Source organism: Rhincodon typus, chromosome 11, assembly GCF_021869965.1.
Source record: "Rhincodon typus isolate 14 chromosome 11, sRhiTyp1.1, whole genome shotgun sequence".
In the NCBI taxonomy this organism is placed as follows: domain Eukaryota; kingdom Metazoa; phylum Chordata; class Chondrichthyes; order Orectolobiformes; family Rhincodontidae; genus Rhincodon; species Rhincodon typus.
In genome coordinates, this window is record NC_063342.1 from 73,483,287 (window position 1) to 73,501,781 (window position 18,495).

General features: G+C 44.5%; 1 protein-coding gene across 2 annotated transcripts in view; it reads left to right on the forward strand.

Moving 5' to 3' along the window:
• mbtps2 (membrane-bound transcription factor peptidase, site 2) overlaps nt 1-18,495 on the forward strand; it is a 29,153-nt gene extending 10,658 nt beyond the window's left edge. The window contains exons 7-12 of one of the 2 annotated variants that reach the window (XM_048602642.1): nt 348-528; nt 3,492-3,586; nt 5,958-6,153; nt 7,479-7,554; nt 14,159-14,414; nt 14,954-15,004. In XM_048602642.1, coding sequence (XP_048458599.1) covers nt 348-528; nt 3,492-3,586; nt 5,958-6,153; nt 7,479-7,554; nt 14,159-14,381 — 771 coding nt within the window. In that variant the 3' untranslated portion in view covers nt 14,382-14,414; nt 14,954-15,004. Of the gene's footprint in view, nt 1-347; nt 529-3,491; nt 3,587-5,957; nt 6,154-7,478; nt 7,555-14,158 lie in introns of both variants that reach the window. The other variant, XM_020531171.2, reaches the window with a different exon arrangement.

Genomic DNA, 18,495 nt, shown 5'->3' on the forward strand with positions numbered 1-18,495 from the left:
ATTCTGTGATTTAATTTGTCTGAAGGATATGCTGTTGGCTGTTACCCTTGACTCTAATTTTATGATTATACTTCCTTGCTCTACAAGAGAAAGTGGTTTCTCTTTACCTACCAGATAAAATCCACTGTTCATCTGAAACACCTTGATTAGATTAGCCCTTAATCTTCCATACACGAAGTAACCTGGTCAGTACAACCAGTCCAGGACTGAAGTGTGGCAGACAAGGTCCAGAGCTACATGTAGCTGTAACTTCACATCATATTTCAGTCCCTTTGGACTCATTTGTAAATGGGACATTCAGCAGCTGAGTATCTATGTTTCACTCGCATTCACCTTCTGTCTCTCAGAATTCCGCAGCCAGTGGACCCCGAGGACTGACAGCGGGTGATCTCGTAAAGTATGTGGAAAACTGCTCTGTTTATAGTGTGGAAGATTGGCACAAGTGCATTGAAGACATCTCTGTGAAACCACAGATTGGATACTGCATCAGTGAGGCAGCCATGCAGCAGCTGAGCTCTGTGGGCCGAGGTACTGATCAGGAAATGCTCAGTTTTGCAGTAAAAGTGCTGCCAATCCTCATGTCTCGCGTCATTCGTGGAACAAAGAATAGTGAAGTTCTGAGATAGAGTAACAGAGAGACCAACTGATTTATGACAGTGCAAGGCAAGAGGTGAAACAAAAGCTGGGTATTGGAAAGGGAAGGGCATCATATTTAGCCAAAGGAAATCTCCTGTAACCTGGGGGCTGGAGTAAGGAAGGAAGGGAGCCTCAGGGATGTGGCCGCTAGCACTAAGGTTAAGGGCTTCAGATGTTAGCCATTGCTTCTCTTTTATCTCAGAATCAGGGGCTGGTATTGGAGGAGGCCACTGTAAGTTGGTGGAGCGTGGACTGTTACCACTGGGGTGTGCCTACCTTCCCGGCCTGAAACAACACCCTCCGCCTTGTCAGCTTTTCTCTCCGCTCTTTGTTATTCCATTCCATTTTTAATTCTTTTGTGGGATGTGGGTGTCGCTAACAGGCCCCGCGGTTTTTACCCATCCCATCCCCAATTGCCCTGAACTGAGTGGCTTGCTCGGCCATTTCAGAGGGCAGTTAGAAGTAAACCATATTGCAGTGGGTCTGGAGTGACTAGTAGGCCCAGCCAGGTGAGTACAGCAGATTTCCTTCCCTAAAGGACGTTAGTGAACATGATGGGTTTTTACAACAATTAACAATGGATTAACTTTTTATTCCAGACTTCCTGTTGCATTTAAATTCCACCAGCTGCTATGGTGGGATTTGAACCTGTGGTCCTCAGAACATTAGCCTGGGTTTCTGAATACAATTCCAAACGTATACGCACTGTCCCATATACACCATTGTAGCCACATACACCTACCCCATATGCACATTGTATCCACACAGACCTGTCCCATATGCACCATTGTAACCATGCAGACCTGTTCCATATAAACCATATGATTCCTGGTCCTTTATGTTTCGACCATTTGCGGGATCTCGCTTGTGCTTGCCACACTTCTCTACTTTACTTCAGTGATGAAAATCTGAAGTGAAGCACTCGCATATCCTGGATGGGGTTCTGTAAATGCCCACTTAATGAAAGACTTGATTCAGTATTGAGGGGGGAAGGAATGAAGAGATAGGCCGAGGTAATGAGTGAGAGGGTGCTGCTGTGGCGAGTAAGCCAGCATCCGTTGATAAGGCTGGGTTGTGATCCCCCTCAAACCTGTGTTTAGTGGCCAAGGCTGTGCTTGCACTTTGTGGAAGGAATAACGTACTGCAGTTTGTACTTTGGGGACCAGTAGCTAACTGACCATCTTGGTTCTGCCTGTATCTGTGACTTTGAGGTCCTTGCAGCCTTCACTGTTACTCCCATTCCCACACTGACCCCTCAGTCCCTGGCCTCGTTCTCCTTTGAAGAAATATAGTGCAAACTTCAGATCTGCATATGGATGGAAAGAACATCTGACTTGTGATGCCATTTCATTCTAATTTCAGTTGTGTCCCCTCATTTCTCCAGGCCGTTCAGTTGCTTTGCTATTCACCTCTATTAAATATCTTGGTAGTCCAGAACTGAGCTATTGATGAAACAGGACTTCCTGTTAAAGCTTTTCATCCGCCTCTCATCAGGACAGACACATGAAGAACATATTTCAAAGGGAACAGCAGTTTATATTGTTTAAAAAGAAAGTGATGCTTAGGGTCAAGGTGTTGCCATGGAGAACTAGTTTTTTCTTCAAAAAGAGGACAAGTGTCCTCGTGTGAATAAATGTGTCATCTTGTGGAGTGAGTCATGTTGCTAACCTAACCGATAAACTTAAATTGGTTATTAGTTTGTGAGTCTTAACGTACTTGGGATTATTCAGCAGTTGCTGTTCAGTTGTGGAATCCCATCTCATTCTTTGACTATTCGTACAGGCGTTGCTGTTTGATACAATTGTGGGGACATATGTCCCAAGAACCTGGCATCACACTGGCACTGACTCTCAGAACATTGTTTAATGTTACACATGACTCTGCATTTGGATGGCACCTGCTGAAAAATCCTGGTTGTGCTAAGAGTTACACCAACAACCAATTTAAGATGAACAGTTGTCCTGATCAGCCCCAGATGAAAAGTTTCAATTGGTGGTTCCCTGCTTTTCAGAAATATTCATTAATGATTTCTGCTTATTTGATGGTCTGTAATATCATTCCAAAGAAGGTACTAATGTCTGTGAGATTTATGCATTTGTAAATGACATCCATTCCATGTTTTACTAAATTAATGCCCATGCAGCCTATAATTTTAGTTCATAAGGGCTCACAGTGCAAATGTTAGTCTGTCACACATGAGGAGGAGCAGGCTGTTCTCTTGGGCCCATCCATCTCTCTTCAGATGCATTCTGACCTACCGTGTGCTCCTGTCATTTGCGTTTTTGTTTTACAGCAACTTGTTTTGATTTGGCTTGTATCCACCCTGAAAACTGACAGTTGCATAGCCTATCCCTTCCCCATTTGCACACCCATTCACTGTGAAGATTACGTTGGCTGCCCCTTCCCATTCACACACCAGCTTGAACTAAAAGCTTGGTATGTAATGATGGGTTAGTGTTCAGGATTCTTTCTCTTTAAACTTTCAGTGCAGTAGCATGTGACGTCTCCCAGCCCTGTCCTCTTGCCTGTGCTAATAGTTCCTTTCAGCATCCCAGACCTCACCATTGTCAACGGCTACCTGTGCCCTAAGCTCTGAAAGTCCCTTCTTATGTCTCTCTACGTCATTTTACCTTGTTTTAAGGTGTTTCTTAAAACGTACAACTTTGACCAAGCTTTTGGTCACAGGTGTTATCCTCATGGTACTTTGGAAGTGAAAGTTGTTGTAGTAGTGTGAGTTGTATCCACGCTACACTTGCTCCTGTCCAGGTGGGCTGCTGTTCTTGTACATAACCTTAGAAAATCTTTAAAGCTGACCTCTTCACAATGGCAGTAAAATGGTCTTTTGTTCTCTGCAGCGTACAGAAGGCTCGATGGGACCACAGAATGTTGTAGCAATAATAGCCTGGTGGACATCTGCTTCTCTTACCGTGGGAACCTGCAAATCCCTCAGGTCAGTCTCTTCAGACTGCACTCTCATTCGAATAAACAGCTGTTTAAACATGTTGTGTTCGTTGCCACAGAAATCCGCACCTGCTGCCCTTGCAAAACAAGAATCTGTTTTTCCACGGTGAATACTGTGAACAGGGGCGGTGGTAAAGAAAGCGTTTGAATAGGTAACCGGACAGTGCTGGGAAGGTAATGGGTTGTTCACACCACTATTGAGATTTCAGTCCAGCTTTTCAGATTAGTTTGTTATAGGTAAATGTTGAATCGGTCAGTCCAGCCATGTACAGATAGGGCAAATCTTGCACTTTTAATTCTATAATAGTCAGTAGTATGTAAAATGTACTATCAAATATAATTTTGTGCATTCTGCTGATAGTTTTGGCTACAGCTTATTCATAAGCATTAAACTACAACAGGTGGAGTTTCTACTTTGGATACAATACATATCATGCAGGCACAGTGGCTCACAGCACCAGGGACCCAGGTTCAATTCCAGCCTCGAATGACTGTCTGTGTGGAGTTTGCACGTTCTTTCCCCGTGTCTGCATGGGTTTCCTCCGGGTGGTCTGGTTTCCTCCCACAATCCAAAGACGTGCAGGTTAGGTAGATTGGCCATGCTATATTTCCCATAGTGTCCAGGGATGTGCAGGCTAGGTGGATTAGCCATGGGAAATGCAGGGTTGCAGGGTTGGGTGGGAATGCTCTTTGGAGAGTCAGTGTGGACTCGATGGGCTGAATGGTCTGTTCCACACTGTAGGAATTCTACCTGGTCAAGGGTCCCTCTCTCAGTCAGTATCTCTCCCCGATTAAGAATTGTTTGTCTCTCTCTCTCTCTCTCTCTTGCTTAGGGTCTCAATGTCTTCCCCCACCCTGTTCTTTTACTCTCTCTCTACTTTATGCAGGCTTTATTCCAACTGAGGTGAGTGCATCCAGCTACTCTTGCATGTTCCACTATAGCCAAAGGAACAATGTGTCAAACCTCAGCACTGGTCCAGTGATTCGAACTAGGACGGTAGGGCTTTGACCAAGTTCTCCTAGTATTGTCATCTGCTTCTAACAATATCCAAGAGTTGGTGTTATTTCCTGCCCCTCCTAGACAGTGAGGACGATGTGTCCTGTCATTGGTTATGACGTTACCATGCAGCCATCCAGCCCAGTTGGCGACAGCTGGAAGATATGCTGGGCTAGATGTAGCCAAACATTGAATCATTCTCCCTTTATGTGTCTCTAACCTGCTGTCTCTCCCTCTCTCTGTCCTCTCCCCCCCACCACCACACTTCCTTTGAACCCCTGTTCCCTAGACACTTCCCTGGCTTCCAGAAGATCTGGCTGCAGGATATTAACCCTCCTTTATCTATGTGGATGGAACCAACATTGACCACAACTATTCACTGTTCACCTCCCACCCCTCCAAAGTTCTCAGCAGACCTTGATGCTATCTATCTAACCCTTAGCCTTGCAGATGCACCGCAGTGACACCAGCTGCTGCTTACACTGTGAAACCAGAAGCGCCAGGTGCTGATAGTTTCTGCGCAGGTAATTGTCCAGGACTTGAGAAGTTTGCCTGGAATTCCCATGTGGAACAGGATGTACGTCTCACGGGTCTGAGGTGACCTGCCACTTCCCCCATATTTTGATTGTTAACTGACTTGGCAGAGAGCAGACTCTCTTGTTCTGCCTAGCAGCCAGTAACCCTGCTTGATTCTTGTATCCTTATTCTCTGTACAAGGTCATTTATACATACGAGGTCATCTCTTAGCCCCATGCTGTACACACCTGGGGATGTAGGTATTGCCGCTATCACCATTCAGATCCATAGGTTAATCATGGGAACTGCCATGGTTGGCAGGGGGAGTGGATACCATTAAAAATCATATCGCAATACTGGAGAAAGTTCTGAACACACTTACAAGGTAGACTAACTATTTTTATAGTGCTCGTTCATAAGCTGTGGCTGGCAGTTATTGCCCATCCCTAGTTGCTGCGGAACTGAATGCCGTGCTTGGGGCCATTTGTTCAGACAGTTAGCTGCATTGCTGTGGCTCCAGAGTCACATATAGGCCAGACTGGGTAAGGATGGCGGATTTCCTTACCTAAGCATCATTAAGTTTAAGCTCTATCGTTTGCTGTGGCGGGCCATGAGCTTGTGTCCCTAGAGCATTAGCCTGGGCACGTGGATTATTAGTCTGGTGACCAATTTGAGAAGTTGAAGCTGTGGGGAAAAGAGAAAGCCACATTCGGGTCTTTAAACCGATGAATGAGTTTGCCAAGCATTCTGACTGCTCGGGGATTTGGGACTGAAGGGCTTCCCTCTTGCATGCCTTTGATGACCCGGTGCACCTCACTGTTTCTTGTATCTTTGTTTGCGGTTCCAGTATGCTTGTCTCGCTGCCAGAAAGGCCATTGAATTGAGCCAGGTGTGTCAGAGGAACACAGACTGTCCAAAGGAGTTGGCGCCCAGCCTTTGTGTGAAACCCTCTCTCGAAAATCAAACCAGGCTGATCAGAGTCAAACACTTGTCTCCCATGGCCATGTTATTTGTAGGACACCCTGTGCATCTTCAATACGCAGGTCTGTCACATTAAATACAATACTAGTACTTACTTTATAACACGAAACTTGAGTGATGATGAAAAAGGCACATTTTCACAAGAATACTAATTTAAGTGGAAAGCTAACAATTTATACACTAATTTATGCTCCTCTCATACAATCTAAATATTAGTTCGCCCCAAATTGGTATTCTTGTGAATTGTCCTGATGACTCAAGACAAAAAGCTTGATCAGAATCTCTGTCTCTTTTTAACAACATTCAAACGCAATAGTGTAATCTTCAGTTAATGTATCATTGACACTCCACAGTAGAATATATAACAGCCCAGAGCACTTGAACAGCTCTTTCAAAGGGAAGCTGTTGAAATACTAATTCTGAGGTTGTGAGGAGCAATGTAGGTAGACAGAAAGGTTAGAAATTGCAGATTTTCTGGGATAAGCAGAATTAAAATATGACGTAGTGAAATCCATTACTTTTAAGTGTTGTTTGAGAAACAGTACCTTTTCGCCAACCTCAGAACAGATTTAATGTGTCAAGTGAAAGAAGACACCTCTGGCAGCGTAGAAACATCAAAGATAGGAGCATGTGTAGGCCATTCAGCCCTTCAAGCCTGCTCCCCCAATCAGTGTGATCATCATGGCTGATCATCAAGTTCAATGTTTTAATCCCCACACCCCATATCTCATGAAACCTTTCGCTACATCCAATGTTTTGGCCTCAGCCACTTTCTGTGGCAGTGAATTCCACAGGCTGACCACTCTCTGGGTGAAGGAACTTTCCACATCTCCCGCCTAAAAAGTTTAGCCCACCATCGGGAGCATCCTTCCTGCATCTAACCTGTCTAGTCCTGTTAGAATTTTATAAGCTTCTCTGAGATTCCTGTTGCACTCATCTAAACTTCAGTGAGTATAAACCTGACTGATTCAGTTTCTCCTTGTATATCAGTCCTACCATTCCCAGTTAGCTCACCTTCGATGCTACACTGCATGCTCGGAGCTCCAGAGTGGAACTTGCCTCCTTTCCCTGCCCTGTTCCAAGACTGATACCTGCAGTCAGTGGTACAGCATTTACATTTGATGATTGTCTGCTTTGGATAAATGGCCAGATCAATTTCAAGCTGTTGATTCTCTCCTACACTGGCCTCTGATTGGCACTTTGCTTAAGCAACATCTAAACTTCCTAAATGTATAGCAGAGGGTGGAAATATTAAGAGGTGTGCCCTCCACTCTGCAACTAAATGTCAGACAGGGTAAAGATTGGCTGCAGTATAATCTTTTACTGTTGTCTTTCTGGATGATAACACTTGTGATGATGATAATGATATGTACCTCTTTGTTTGCAGTCAGTCTCACCAACTACATGCCGCGGTTTGGATTTCTGCACCTGGACTTCCCTGTGGTGATTGAAACTTTTTGCAAGTATCCTTTCCTTGTTATCTGAACCACAGAGCTGCCGTGGAGAGCTAAAAACGTGATTGAAAGTGCCCAGGATGACATTTGAGGGGGTGGCTTTGAATCTGTATCCAGGTATCGGAGTTGGAGCTGCCCTCAATAACCCTCTCATCTCTCTAGCTGACCCGTGCTGCCAGCCCAGAATTCCCCAGTTCACAAGAGAGTACTGCAGCCAGTGGGGAACCCAGGCCTAGCTGGATTTCAGTGTTTTGCTGTGAGTTGTCACCTGGTGTTGCCTCAACCACCTCTGTCAACATTAAGAATGCCCAAAATGCAGGAGGAATCCATTTCAGCCTTTGCTAGTGATTCACTTTGAGGAAGAAGCACATTGGACTTTAAAGATTAACTCTGATTATCTACACAAATACTGTTAAACCTGCTGTGTTTTAACTGCACTTTCTGTTCTTACTTTGGATTTAAAGCATCCACAGTATTTTGTTTTTATTCCTTGTTCCAGTCCTATTCTGCCCCCCAACTCTTCCGAGTATATTGTTGACTGGATCGTTTCAATTTCCTGCTCTCAACCTGTAGTGGAAATATCTTCCACTTTGCTCACTGTTTTCACTCCTCTCTTGCTTTCTGACATTTTGCTCCCCTCAACTTCAGTGGCTCCATTTCAGGCGTTAGGCTGCCTCCTAATATTTGTGATACACCCAAGGACTTCGGTTACACTTCCTCACACCCTGCTTCATGTAAGGATTCAGTTTCAGTCTTTCAGTTTCTCCATCTCTAAGCTGAATTTCTCATCCCTTCTAGTTTGGTTGAATGCCCTCTCTGCTCCCCTAACTATGTGACTTCTGACAATACCAGTCCCAGTATGGTTTGGATGTAGACCCTCCCAACAATACATACCTCAAAGATGCATATTCCCAGCCAGCAGCCCGTGAAATGACTCCAGCATCTGCAGTTCTTACTATCTCTGAGCCCGTGAAATAGAATCCACTTCTGTCTTTGAGGCGCTCATTCACTTCCCTAATCTTATTCCTGTGATGCCAGTTTGCATGTGGCTGAGGTAGTAATCCAAACATTATTACACTTCAGGTTCTGCTTTTTAATTTAGCACCTAAATTCTCATTCTCCCTCAGCAGAACCTCTTTTTTTTTTAGTTCCACCTGTGTCATTGGTACCAACCTGGATACAACCACTGGATCCTCCCCTTCCCACTGCGAGTCCTTCTCGATAGAGCAAATATCCCAAACCTTGGTTCCAGGCGGACAACACAGCAGTCTGGACTCGGGCTCTTTCCTGCAGAGAACAGTCTCACTCCCCCTCATCATACTGTCCCCTCACACACACACACACCACCCTGCCGACTCTCCAATGGCTTCCTGTATCACGTCCTGGCTCATTCACCCTACTGCCCTCACTCACATGCAGACAAACTGTGAAAGCCTCAGACCTCGTGGACAGTTGCAAAGGTTGAGGCTCCTGACCTTAAGATCCCCAGGCCCATATCAGAAGACTCTACCCTAAGTGATGTGACCGCCTCCTGGAATAAAGGTTCTGGTAATTTTGACCTGTGCCACAGTGTCTGCAGCTCGGCCCCCAGCTCAATAACTGATTTACCAGGATGTTCTTGGGGGCGCAGTGTTTTGAGTTATAAAGGGAGGCTGGATAGGCTGGGACTTCTTTCACTGAAGTGTAGGAGGTTGAGAGGTGACCTTATAGAGGTTTATAAAATAAAGAAGGATATCGATGAGGTGAATGGCAGGTGTCTTCTCCCTAGGTTAGGGGATCTGAAGACTAGGATCATATTTTTAAAGTTAGAGGTTTAAATAGATTTAAAAAGGACACGAGGGACAATTTTTTTTACACCAGAGAAAGTGGTTGATGCAGGTAGTCACAACGTTTAAAAGACATTTAGATAAGTACATGAATAAGAAATATTTGGAGGGATATGGGCCAAGTGCAGATATGTTTGGTTCCCACATTCTACAGTCTCACCATATCTGTGTAAATTAATAATTGCTGATTAATTTATTTATTAATATAGCCTACAACACCAAAAAAGAATTAGCACTGCTGGTAACCTTTCCAAAATTGATGAAACAATACAATATTTACAATGCTGATAAAACTTAGTTTCTAATATTAGCAGTTACTGATTTACCTGCATATGCACAAAATTGGAAAACAACTGCTGAAGGCTGAAGTAAAAAGTAGTAGCAAACAACGCCATCTCCCATTGAACTCCCCACTCCGCTCACTCTACCTAGTGCAGTAAACCTGTCTTAAAGCACCTGCTTCCCTCTTTGAACCAAATTCCCAGATATACTCAGCTGGCTGCTGTTTCACTCAAAGTCCCTCTTACACCTCCTTACTGACCTAATTCTTTGTTTCTTTACAAAAACCATGACCACCCCCTTTGCCTTTTGTTGTATGACATCTTTGTCACTTTATCTCTTTCACCATCTATCCTATACCACCTTCCCTTTTGTTTTTCCTCCCCTTTTAAAAACCCACCACATTTCTACCCGATGTAAATTCTGAAGTGGAGACACATTCCATTCCAAGCGTTAATTCATTTTTGTCTCCACAGTTATTGCCAGACCTGCTGAGTATTTCCAGCATTATGTTTTTATTACACGTGCTGCTGCACCTAAAATGTTCAGAAACCGCAGTCAGCCTAACCCCAGCTCACTATAGTGCTGAGCTTGTGTTTCACTTAACCTTTCTGTCCTGGTAGTGCTGCCTTCTCTGTCCTCTAGGTCTGATGATTCATTATCTGTTGTTCTGCCATTGGTGAGTGGATGAAAATCCTCTGTTGTAGCTTTGAAGTAGAGTGCTGATGGGGAGTTACACTGTTTAATAGTCCACTGGGTGCAGGAAGTTTTTTCAGAGAAAAACGTAGGGTAGGAACATTGATTCAGTTGTATTGCAGTTTGGAGAAAATGGTTAAAGTTATTGTACTTGGGTTATATTGCTCTACCAGCATTCCAGAGTTTTAGAACAAAGAACAGTACAGCACAGTATGGGCCCTTCGGCCCACGATGTAGTGCCGATCTATTATCCTACTCTAAGATCAAACTAATCTGCATACCCTTCATTTTACTATCATCCATGTGCCTATCCAAGAGTCGCTTAATTGTCCCTAATGTATCTGATTCTACTACTACAGCTGGCAGTGCATTCCACGCATCCACCACTCTCTGTGTAAAGAACCTACCTCTGACATCACCCCTATACCTTCCTCCAATCACCTTAAAATTATGTCCCCCCCCAATGATAGTCATTTCCACCCTGGGAAAAAGTCTCTGGCTATCCACTTTATCTATGCCTCCCATCATCTTGTACGCCTCTATCAAGTCACCTCTCATCCATCTTCGCTCCAATGAAAAAAGCCCTAGCTCCGTCAACCTTTCCTCATAAGACCTCCCCTCCAATCCAGGCAGTATCCTGGTAAATCTCCTCTGCACCCTCTCTAAAGCTTCCACGTCCTTCCAATAATGAGGTGATTAGAATTGAACACAATATTCTAAGTGTGGTCTAACCAGGATTTTATAGAGCTGCAGCATAACCTCGCGGTTCTTAAACTCAATTCCCCTGCAATGAAAGCCAACACACCATACACCTTCTTGACAACCCTATCAACTTGGGTTCCCGTAGTAACCTTGGGTATATCCCAAATGGCCCAGGGGACTTATCTATCCTCATGTTTTTCAAAATTTCGAGCAAATCCTCCTTCCTAACACTAATCTGTTCGAGCATATCAGCCTGTTTCACGCTGTCCTCACAAATGACAAGGTCCCTCTCAATGGTGAATACTGAAGCAAAATATTCATTAAGGACCTCCCCTACCTCCTCTGACTCCATGCACAAGTTCCCTCCACTACCCCTGATCAGCCCTACCCTCACTATGGCCATCCTCTTGTTCCTCACCTAAGTATAGAACGCCTTGGAGTTTTCCTTAATCCTACCCACCAAAGCTTTTTCATGCCCCCTTCTAGCTTCTAGCTTAGCTTCTAAGTCCATTCTTCAGTTCCTTCCTGGCTTCCTTGTAGTCCTGTCGAGCCCTGTCCGATCCTTGCTTCCTCAGCCTTAAGTAAACTTCCTTCTTCCTCTTGACTAGATGTTCCACATGTCTTGTCATCCAAGGTTCCTTCACCTTACCATCCCTTCCTTGCCTCAGTGGGGCAAACCTATCCAGTACCTGTAGCAACTGCTCCCTAAACAACTTCCATATTTCTATCGTGCATTTCCTTGAGAACATCTGATCCCAATTTATGCTCCACAGTTCCTGCTTAATAGCATTGTAGTTCCCCCTCCCCCAATTAAATACTTTCCCATACCGTCTGCTCCTATCCCTCTCCATGACTATAGTAAAGGTCAGGGAGTTGTGATCACTATCACCGAAATGCTCTCCCACTGAGAGATCTGACACCTGGTTTGTTGCCAAGCACCAAATTCAATATGGGCCTCCCCTCTAGTTGGCCTATCTACATATTGAGTCAGGAATCCTTCCTGAACACACGTGACAAAATCTGCTCCATCCAAACTATTTGCACTAAGGAGGTTCCAGTTGGTATTAGAGAAGTTAAAGTCACCCATGACAACAACCTTATTACTTCTGCACCTTTCCCATCTGCCTCCCAATTTGTTCCTCAGTGTCTCTGTTGCTATTGGGGGGGGTTTTATAGAAAACTCCCAATAAAGTGACTGCTCCTTTCTTGTTTCTGACCTCCACCCATACTGACTCAAAAGTCAAACCCTCCTCGACGATCTCTCTTTCTGCAGCTGTGATACCATCCCTGATTAGCAATGCCACTCCACCACCTCTTTTACCTCCCTCCCCAGTTCCTTTGAAACATCAAAACCCCAAAACATCTAACAACCATTCCTGCCCCTGTGATACCCAAGTCTTCGTAATGGCCACAACATCGTAGCTCCAAATACTGATCCGTGCTCTAAGTTCATCACCCTTATTCCTGACACTTCTTGTGTTAAAACAGACCCGCTTCAACCGTCACACTGACTTCAACTTTGCCCTATCAACTGTCTATCCTTCCTCATACTCTCTGCATGATGCATCTGCCTGTACACCAGCTATTCCATCCTGGGATCCATAGCTCTAGTTCCCATCCCCCTGCCAAACTAGTTTAAATCCTCCCAAAGAGCTCTAGCAAACCTCCCGCCCAGGATATTGGTGTCCCTCCAGTTCAGGTGCAACCCATCCTTCTTGTACAGGTCCCACCTTTCCCAGAAGGCATCCCAATGATCCACATATCTGAAGCCCTCCCTCCTACACCAGCTCTCTAGCCAAGTATTCAGCTGCACTCGCTCTCTATTCCTAGCCTCACTAGCCCGTGGCACCGGTAGTAATCCTGAGATTACTGCTCGGCTCTTCCTGCCTTTTAGCTTCCAACCTAACTCCCGATATTCACTTGTCAAGTCATCATCCCGTTTCCTAGCTATGTCATTGGTACCGATGTGTACCACAACTTCTGGTTGCTCTCCCTCCCCCTTAAGAATCCTGTAGACTCGATCCGAGACATCCCTGACCCTGGCACCCGGGAGGTAACGTACCATCCGGGAGTCTCATTCGCGACCACAGAATCTCCTGTCTGTTCCCTAACCATTGAATCTCCTATCACTATTGCTCTTCTATTCTCCCCCATACTCTTCTGAGCCACAGAGCCAGGCTCAGTGCCAGAGACCTGGCTGCTATGGCTTTCCCCTGGTAGGTCCCCCCCACCAACAGTATCCAAAGTGGTATACTTATTATTGAGGGGAAAAGCCACAGGGGATCCCTGCACTGCCTATTCCCTTTCCCTCTCCTGACGGTCACCCAGCTACCTTTGACCTGTAACTTAGGTGTGACTACCTCCCTATAACTCGTCTCTATCACCCCCTCAGCCTCCCGAATGATCCGGAGTTCATCCAGCTCCAGCTCCAGTTCCCTAATGCAATCTGTGAGGATCTGGATTTGGGTGGCACTTCTCGCAGGTGAAGTCAGCAGGGACACTAGTGGTGACCCTTACCTCCCACATCCTACAAGAGGAGTATGCAACTGCCCTAGCTTCCATCCCCTCTAAATTGCCAAAAGAGATAAAGAGAAAGGAAAATAAAACCTCACCATACCGACCCTCCACACAGTTTTTTTTTGGTTAGAGGAGGAGGCTGTAGTGTTTCCGGTTTAGCCACTGCCCGAATATATTAGTTCATTTACCCAGCAGTCCTCACATCCACATTTGCTCCTGCTCAGCCTTCACTTCGCCTATTCACGAGGCAAGTATTTTATACACAAGCTTACCTTCCCGGCTGCCCCCTGGCTCGCACTCTCACAACTCCCACCACTGAAATAGAGCCAACCTATGTCAAAATAGAGTTTTGGTCTAGTCCACAAATCAAATTCTACCCCGTTCATTTGAATTCAGTTGAAATGAACCTTAAAGTTTTAAAAAAAAGCTAGCATCATTAAAACTAAGTCTTGAATAAATCCAGGTGGTTAACTAATGGAGGGATGGGCACATTGCCAGTGGCACCGTGAATGAATGAATAAATAAAGATGTCTGGTTTGGTCAAATGTGGAAATGATGAACAATGGCTGATTTCCTTTATTGGACTGTTCCAGATACCTGCTTTCCCTGTCTGGAGCCCTGGCTGTTATCAATGCTGTGCCGTGCTTTGCCCTGGATGGACAGTGGATGCTGAGTTCTTTTCTGGAAGCGACACTAAGTTCACTGGTTGTGGAAAAGCAGAACCGAGAACTCATTGCTTTTTTTATCTTGCTCTTTGGCAGTGCTCTCCTGGCTTCTAATGTGGTCCTGGGGCTCTGGATGGTAACCACAAGGTAGCACTTTCGGCTGTCCTGGACTAGCTCACACTTGGTAGGGTTACCTTTCATCATTGCCTTGTTGGCATCCCTCCCCGCATCTAAATATACACTGGGGATATCGTTGAGCACTGTCCAAGATTTTAACAATACCCTGGGCTGTGCCCACAAGATTTTGCACTCCCTGTACCTCCAGGTGAGGTTCCTCACTAGGACATTGCAGTTGGAAAACCTGCGTATAGCTGTCGTGCAGTGCCATGTATTGTGTAGTATTGTGGCTTTTAATTCCAAGCAGCAATGGAATTTGAGTTTGATGGCTTCTTCTGCCTTTTTAGACAGATTTGGAAATGCGAAGTCTCCTGTTGAGTGGCAGTGAGCACCAGGTACAGAGTTTGGTACTTCATTCTAAATATGCAGCAGCCAGACGAACAGAATGTGTCTTTGAAATTGGAATCGAAGGCAACAAGGTGTTAAAAACAACCAGCAAACGTAGGAAATACAATAGTATATGTATCCATGAGGACTATATACTTGGCCAGATGTCAAAATGTTAAGACCACACATGAGAATTACTAACCATTCTCCTCTCTACAGGTACTGTGCTTCCAATAAAACCGAAAGAACTGCAGATGCTGTAAATCGGGAACAAAAACAGAAGTTGCTGGAAAAGCTCAGCAGGTCTGGCAGCATCTGTGAAGAAAATATCAGAGTTAATGTTTTGGGTCTGGTGACTCTTCCTGAGAGCTGATGTAGCTGGGAAAACGTTGGTTTATATGCATTGATGCGTAAATGGCTTTATATACTGTGTGTTGAATGTTTGGCTGTAACTCCATTTGAATTGAATGGTGTCTAACGTGATGGTAGGGGAATGGAGAGCTTTCATGCAGGGATCAGAGGCTAGAGATGGACAATGGCTAAACACGTCTCTGTTTGCCTGAAGGCTGATCTGTCTTTGATCTGTGCGGCTGTAAGCCAATTTTATTCCTTTTCCCCTTCCCATACCAATCTTATTGAGGTTTAACAAATCGTGACGGGTATAGATAAGGTGAGTGGCAGGGATATGGGCCAAGCGCAAGCAGATGGGACTAGGTTAGTTTGGGATTATGTTTGGTATGGACTGGTTAGACAGACAGAACTGTTTCTGTGCTCTATGATTCATGACTCTATACGTACATTTCATCACTAGATTTTGCAAGTCGCTGCCATGACTTGGGAATGGTTATGGATGTGAACACGGTTTGTCCTGGAGCCCCCAGTGCATTTGCAGTTGCTTGTGATGCCTCCCCAGTTGGCAGCAGGACCATCAGCACCAGAGAGACACAGATGCTGTGTGAGTCCCAGGGTAGGGGGGGTCCAAAACTGCAGGGCATAGGTTTACAGTGAGAGGGGACCTGTTCACGCAGAGGGTGGTGCATGTATGGAATGAGCTGCCTGAGGGAGTGGTAGAGGCTGGTACAATTACAACATTTGAAAGACATCTGGATGGAAACATGAATAGGAAGGGTTTAGAGGGTTATGGGCCAAATGCTGGCAAATGGGACTAGATTTATATAGGATATCTGGTCAGCATGGACTGGTTGGACCGAAAGGTCTGTTCTGTGTTGTATGACACTATGCTATTAATTACAACTCTGTTTTCTGTCAGTGAATTATACCTTTCTTTGCAAATTGACTTTTGCTGGGTCTTCTACAGCAAATTCAGTCAATAGAAAAAAATGGAAAGTGACCATTTTAATAGCATTTAGGTTCTTGTAAATAATGGTTGTGAATTTTTTTCAATAGTATGCTTCAATATTGCTTCATCTTGAAATTTTGTCCATCGTCAGAATTTTAAACCGTTGAATTAGAAGGGAATATGATATTGGATTTAAAAAATCAATGTGGGATTGAGGGCATAACCCTGGGATTTACAGTTCCATTATCACTGAGCTAGCTGGGTTCTGTAGGAATTCTGTCCTCATTGTCTTTACTTTCAGTGAAACACCTAATATTTGTTTGGAGACTTTAAACTCCATTCTGCTCCAGCTTGACAGTTGAAGCCTTCCACACCCCCACCCTGCCCTGCTCCCAAATTGCATATGTAAGTTAATTGTTTTGGAACCGTTGAATCTTGCAGGCAACAATTAATGTGGGAAAAGGGGCAGCATTGCTTTTACATAATTTCAAGTCTTCACTGAATATCTGTTTTCAATGAGAAAGCGGAAGGGGGTTGCAAGACCATGGACATGGTCCAAATGTCCTTTTTCTTTGTTAGAATGGGTCACCCTGAGGGGAGCTGAACTTAAAAACCCTTCTTGTTTTATACAGTCAGAATGACTCTAACGCTATATCGGGGCACATGCAGGGTGCTGTTCCCCTGGTGTGCTGGGACAAATAAATGCAGCTTATAGAGTCCTCATACTTGTACCTTTATGGCAATGTCTGTGTACTTTTCTCAACATAATCCCAATGCCTGAGGATTTTTTTTTTCCAAACAGTTGCCCGCTTATTCAGTTGCTATCATATTCTTCTCATGAACATCTTTAAATTCAACTGACCCATTACCATCTTCTTTAAATGCAACCGTACGCATTACCTTTCACTTCCAAACGCCCAAAGTGTTTTTTTTTAATATATTTACTCGTGAGATGTGGGTGTCGCTGGCTGGGCCAGCATTTATTACCCGTCCCTAGTTGCCCTTGAGAAGATGGTGGTGAGCTGCTTTCTTGAACCACTGCAGTCCATGTGTTGTAGGTAATCCACAATGCCCTTAGGGAGAGAACTCCGGGATTTTGACCCAATGACACTGAAGGAACGGCAATATATTTCCAAGTCAGGATAGTAAGTGGCTTGGAGGGGAACTTGCAGGGGGTGGTGTTCCCATGTATCTGCTGCCATTGACCTTCTAGATGGTCACCTGTTTGGAAGGTGCTGTCTAAGAATCTTAGTGAATTTCTGCAGTGCATCTAGTAGATAGTACACACACTGGATACTGAGTGTGGGTGGTGAGGGAGTGGATGTTTGGTCCATATCTGTTTCTAGTTGTGAGCTAGTCAGTTTTTCACCTTATTCTCTCCACAGGTATTGCAGTGTTTTCAATATTGTGTGGTTCTGTTCTAATCTACCTTTGGCTCTGCTTTACCACTTTCTAAACTATTATTCCCGTTTGTGTGTGTATGAGACAATCCTGGCATGTTAAAAACTCTAACTCTAATTTGATCATTTTATTGCATTTATCATTGATGGGTGATACTGGCAAAGTACCATTTATTGACGACTCTTGGTTACCACAAGAAGTGTGTAAATGAAAAGTTAACCACTTGTAAGCTGTACCATGTAAAGATTTCACGCCCTTTCCTGAAGAATTTTTAGTATTCTGATCCATGGTTCTGTAACTTCCATCATTGCTAGGGCAAGGAATTAGCTCCCTAATCTGCCACAGCAGGAATGGGGGATCAAACCCTGCTCCTTTGGCATCAATCTGATTCACTCTGGTTCTCCAGCCAATTAAGATAACTGCCTCCCACAGGGTCTGAGTTACAGTGGCAACACTTAACTGCATGTTGCAGTCAGCTATGGATAGTGATAGTGGAAGCTCCAATTTCTTTGACCAGGACACAGTTTCACTCTTACTACCTGGCTTCGGGAGGGTTAGAAGGATCTCTAAGTTGATAATTAACCCGTTTTGGCCATGTTGTGAATGCAGTTTCCTCGGCTAGCAAGTCTTGCAATGGGACTCGAACCCAGAGCTTCTGGCTCAGAGGCAGGAACATAAGACCTCCTCAGTGAATCGATTGTAATGTCATAATTCAGCTACATTGCGCATTATGCTTTCTCCCCTCCTGTATTTAAGTGATTGATACATACAGGTCTTCTAGCAGCATATGAATATCCACTCCAACACAGATGAGGGAGGGATTATTCTATCATCTCAGCAGCAGGGAAATGGTTCAGAAGCAGCAGAATTATTGCCACATCAAGGCTGGCACTGCACTAATCCACTGGTTTAAGCTGTATCTGGTGGATCTAATGGGAAATATCGTATTTGCACTACCTGGTTTATTGTTTGTCTTGTCTACATTGCAGGTGTTTCTACAAGAAGTGACCCTCCATTTTGTAATGATGTCATGTTTGCATGAAATAAATTGTAACTGCAA